This window comes from Montipora capricornis, chromosome 14 (assembly GCF_036669925.1).
Source record: "Montipora capricornis isolate CH-2021 chromosome 14, ASM3666992v2, whole genome shotgun sequence".
Lineage (NCBI taxonomy): Eukaryota > Metazoa > Cnidaria > Anthozoa > Scleractinia > Acroporidae > Montipora > Montipora capricornis.
In genome coordinates this window covers 15,205,741-15,210,740 of record NC_090896.1, presented here as the reverse complement: position 1 = coordinate 15,210,740, position 5,000 = coordinate 15,205,741, and the positions used below count along the sequence as shown (strand labels likewise).

General features: G+C 38.3%; 1 protein-coding gene across 5 annotated transcripts in view; it reads left to right on the top strand.

Moving 5' to 3' along the window:
* LOC138032334 (uncharacterized) overlaps positions 1-5,000 on the top strand; it is a 16,132-nt gene that overhangs the window by 6,969 nt on the left and 4,163 nt on the right. Inside the window, exons 1-2 of one of the 5 annotated variants that reach the window (XM_068879992.1) lie at positions 3,581-3,747; positions 4,095-4,613. The exons of 1 other annotated variant lie outside the window; for it this stretch is intronic. In XM_068879992.1, the coding sequence (XP_068736093.1) occupies positions 4,133-4,613 (481 nt within the window). In that variant the 5' untranslated portion in view covers positions 3,581-3,747; positions 4,095-4,132. Of the gene's footprint in view, positions 276-940; positions 1,974-3,580; positions 3,748-3,819; positions 3,984-4,094; positions 4,614-5,000 lie in introns of those variants that run through there. 3 more of the 5 variants (XM_068879993.1, XR_011128349.1, XM_068879991.1) reach the window with 3 other exon arrangements.

The window sequence follows — 5,000 nt, the reverse complement described above, 5'->3', positions numbered from 1 at the left end:
CATGGTTAGTGCTCTCGACTCCAGTTCGAGTCGTCCGGGTTCGAGCCCTGGCCGGGACATTGTGTTGTGTTCTTGGGCAAGACACTTTACCCTCACGGTGCCTCTCTCAATAGTTGTGTGTACGTCTGGGATACCTAAAATGGTACAATAATCGAGGAGGTACCCCAAATTGAAAATATGAATGATAAAGGAAATACAATTTTTAAAAAAATATATATTAATTAGTTTAAAAGTATTGCTTTATAGAATAAATATTAGAGAAAAAGAAAAAAAAATCAATCAATCAAAACAAAAAAGGAGGAAAACTAATGTAGATATCAATCATCACGCTCTTAATATGAAACCTGTGGCTCTGCTTCATTAATTTCGTTTGAAACCCGTTTGGGGAGTGATCAATCAATGGACCTCTTTAGATTGAACCTTTTGTTTTCCCATGTCAGACCACGTGATGTTCCCGAGGGAATTTTCCTTTTGTTTTTCATAAGTTATGCATACATATGCACGTTCATAAGACGACATTTGGAAGAAACTGTTCCCTAGAGTAACATCACGAAGTCTGAAATGGGAAAGCAAAACGTACTTTGCGTATGTATGTATTGAATTTTGAATGTAATTTTAAATTCTGAGCACGCGCCTTGAATCTTGGATGTCGAGTTTCTCAGTGAAGTGCGCGTACGCGGAACGGAAACCTTAATACCATATTGATTGCGATGGTGGCAACGAAGTCTATGCCGATTAATCAATGTTAAAGATTTAAGGTAATTCCTTAATATTGCATTGCTCATCCCTACTGCGCACGATTTTTGCGTCATTACCGCGCGCACATGAGCACGTGCGTTTACCAAACGTAAGAGATTTCCCTCAAACTTAACCCGATAGCGAAATAACTCCTGTTTTTCTCTCAAACGAGCACGGTGACCCCCAATTTTTTTTTTTTCAGTTATTTGCTAAGAACTGTCTAATAACGAACATATTTGAAGAAGAAGAAATTTTGATAGTAGAAGACGGATTTTTTTGGAAAACAGTCCCGTACTGGGCGTATTTCGGCCGAGGCGAGGACTTCAAGCTAACCACGGAACAGCCCCAAAAAGTGCACTATTCCCACAACCAGGCAATCAAAAACCGCGTAAATGAAGCAATACTGCTTATGTGAATAAAAGAAGCTTTATTTTCAAAATAAAATTTTTGTGTCTTTGAAAATTAACCAAGACTTAATTCTGTATGAAGGTGATTCGAATTTTTAACGCACAACCAGTACAAATACCCCATTTTAAGAGCCTGCTGACGCGTAAACAAGCACGGTGACCCCATTTTTTATTGCATTTTTTTAATGTTCATATCATGAATGTTAATTATGACAAGTTTCCAAAAAAGTTTGATAGTAGAACAATTTCAAGGGAATTACCTTAAAGAAAACAATTAGTAGAACAATTTCAAGGGAATTACCTTAAAGAAAACGACAAACTTTTTAGATTACAAGACATCTTGCGACAGAAATTTCTGTCATCTTCAGTTGATTAATGTACAAAGCGTTAAGTTGAATTTATAAGTAGGAAAAAGTGCTAGTTATGCCACTAACAACGGAATGTACATAAAACGTGACAATGTGAGAATTAAAAGGATAGTTTTAGATTTGCGTGATGCAATTGTTGATTAAGAGAAGGTTAAAGATTGTAGTAAAAATCACCCTACTCAAAGTTAATGTATTTGTGGCCCTTGTTGTCTTGGAAGGCTTCATTTATCTTATGGGACCACACAACATCGTTTTACGAGTTGTTCTCACGGTATTAGGATCATGTTTTGTTGACTTTTCCATGGTTTTGTTTTTTGAGAAAATGGTGTTCTTACTAGGTCTGTTAAAAGGATACGATTATTGAATTTCTCTAGTCAATATATTCAAGGATACATTCTCCATGTCAACAGGTGCTTTGTAACAAATTTCTAGAGACGCAGATAGCAACACTCCACTTCACTTTAAGTCCATGATAGTCCACTGTTAGCATAGCTATTGTTGGTGGGCCACTTAACAACAGGGAGTTTTAAGATGTACGACGGCGACTTCGACTAAATCATCAACTCAAAAGTTGATCTTTGCACTTTATCTAAGTGTTTCACGGCTACTCCATCCCATTCACGCGCTACAGTGTGAAGTATCCTGAACATAAATTGAGTGCGCTTTTTAAGTTAAATAGAGAATGAAATTTTGCATTTGTATGCTTACGTTGTCGTCAAAACCTCAAATTTGGTGATTTTACGTCGTTTTTGTGCAGAGTTCCCGCAAAAATATGTGCTAAAATGCTTGCCGCACGCGCAGCATGATTATTTTTCTTTTTTTTAACCAATGATGTGATTGTTTTGTGACATCGTCGTTGTCGAAGCAGTCGTCGTCTCTTAAACTCCTTAAAAATAAATGACGTAATGTACAAATGCTGGATAACGAAGAAACAAAGTATGGCGGCCATGATCTGCAGAATTCTTCATATCCTACTCAGCCTCAGCTCTTTCAATAATTGCTAAAACATTTATGCAAACTGTTCCTAGCTCATTCTCGTTCATCTCCTAAACGCGGACGTATCTTGCCGTTAAAATTCCCTATTCTACACGTTCTTTTAACCATTCCTTGGTTTTTTGTCCTCAAACAGCTCCAGTAGCATAAACGCTACGAGCGGTTTTTGTCATATTTTCAAACTTAACCCCAACTTGAACTTGAATATTTCGTCAAGCAATGTCGGATACTGTTTTGCCACTGGCTGAACATTTACATCCAACAATGTTGCATAAGGGATCCAATTTTATTCGATAGTTTGGCTAGGGCTTTAAAGCAAAGACGACGGCTACGCAACGGAATCGTCACAAAGCATATGATTGGTTAAAAAGAGGGATAAATAGTCATGCTGCACGTGCAGCACTCATTTTAATACATTTCTTTGACGTACACGACAAAACAACCATGTGAAATTACCAAATTTGGGTTTGGCGACAACCTGACCATAAAGCAATGAACCATTCATTTCTCTAACTTTACTTTAAAACCGTTTGTACCAATCCCGCCATCTGATAGTTCGCTCGTTCTGTACAACGTTAACAAGATGGGCTAATCGCAAAATTCTTGTGATAGCGGTAAGTTATGTCTTGGAAAGCCGTTTTCGTCGAAGTTGCCTTTGTCCTTACATAAACTCCTAATTAACCAGAGAGACAAAAGGGTTTTTGTTATTTCAATGGCTGGAACATTTGAATGTCAAAAACATTTTTTTTTTAAATCCTCCTTGCACTAAAACAAAGAATTTGGCGAAGCGAAACTGGATGGTGCAATATTGTGTTACCTACATGTTGATAACTTCACCATCAAGTTGCTGTAATGCAGCTATAGCGAACCCCCTTAATCCACTTATTCACAGCAGTCGACAGTTGACAACCATTCCATCATGATTGGGAACTCAAATATCCTTTTAATTTGTGATGCGCTGTTCTTACAACCTGTGTAATCAAGCGAGGTAATTTGCGTAACATATCATAGGCATGGAGAGTTAAGTAAGATTCCCACTTTATGGGTTGTTTTCACATTACGTCATCGCCGCCATGTTGATGGACGAAAACAAAAGACCTCTCATTCATTATCGCCTTTTGTTCGTCCACCAGCAATTTTTTGCATTGCAGAATTGCTGTGTGTCTCTAGATATTGGTTGCAAACCGCCTATTTTGACCGCATTCAGTTTTTATCCGCCATTTCATCCCGAGTAAGACAAGGTGAGTTCATAAAACTATGCTGCTTTCTCCTGTCCCCTTTGCGATTGCCTCATTGTAAAGGATTGTAACTTCACGGAGTGTCAAAATAATTTACGCTACACTTGTCAACATTTTTAAACATAATTATGCAGAAGCAAAGCGCACGTTCACGCAATCAGGCAAAACTTGCGCCATCTAGGGCTCGGAGTTGATTAGCTATCTGAGTTTCTTCCATCATTTACCAATCAGAATGTTTGGTTGGTTACCTCTTTTTGCACTAAGTTATCTCTGTTATGCACGTTGCTACATGAACGTTGTTACATTTTTTGCAGTTAATATTAAGTATAGATATTTTTTTTGCATGTAAGTTATTCTGCAGAAGAAGTAAGGTGTTTCGTGTTCCACGATGGAAGACGTTGGAGACATATTTACAAATCCTCCGCACAGTCCTAGCGAGGAGAAGGTCAAAACGAAGACTATTTTGGCTTTCGGTACCATTGGATTCCTTGTGGATATGTTCTTCTACGTTAACTTATCTGCCGGTCAAGACATCTTACAAGGCACTGCTATTCCGACATCCTATGTTTTGTTATCTGCCACTGGCCCAGCGTGTCTGTCATCTATTTTCTACCCATATGTGTTTCAAAAGATTCCAGTGGCGGTGGCTTCTTGCGCTATTTTGGCTCTTTCTGTAGGTGGAATGCTGACAATATCGATTCTGCTAGAGCCGAGGATGAAGTTGCTTGGAGTGTGCTTAGTTTCTTTTGGATATGGCACTTTGGATAGCGTGTTTTACCCTCTATCGGCTTTGTATGGCAAAGCTACGGTCGACAGCTTCCCCATTGGGAATGGATTAGCAACTTTTTTGGCTCCTTTGTCTTATCTAGGTAAGCCGTCTATTACACAGAGGATCCGTTCTTGGTGAAGGCACTTGCACACTTCTCCACTGAAGTCGAAACGACTTTAAGTATTTGAGTCCAGCAGCTCCAACCATTCTTAATAATGATTTTTATTTAATAATGATATATTACTATAATATATATACTTGATATGTATACATTTATTTCATGCAAAGGAAACTCTCTGGACACTAACCTAGAGAACCAGGGAGCAAACAAACGATGGAAATCGTCCATGCCTTCCATGATCGGTACTCAATGTTTAATCTTCTGCCCTAAACTTCCTATAGCTTGAAAGAGAGGTTTAGAGGACAAAGCCAAAAGAAAGCGATGATATGTTAATATCTTTCACATTCAATGCAAATGACTTGTTTC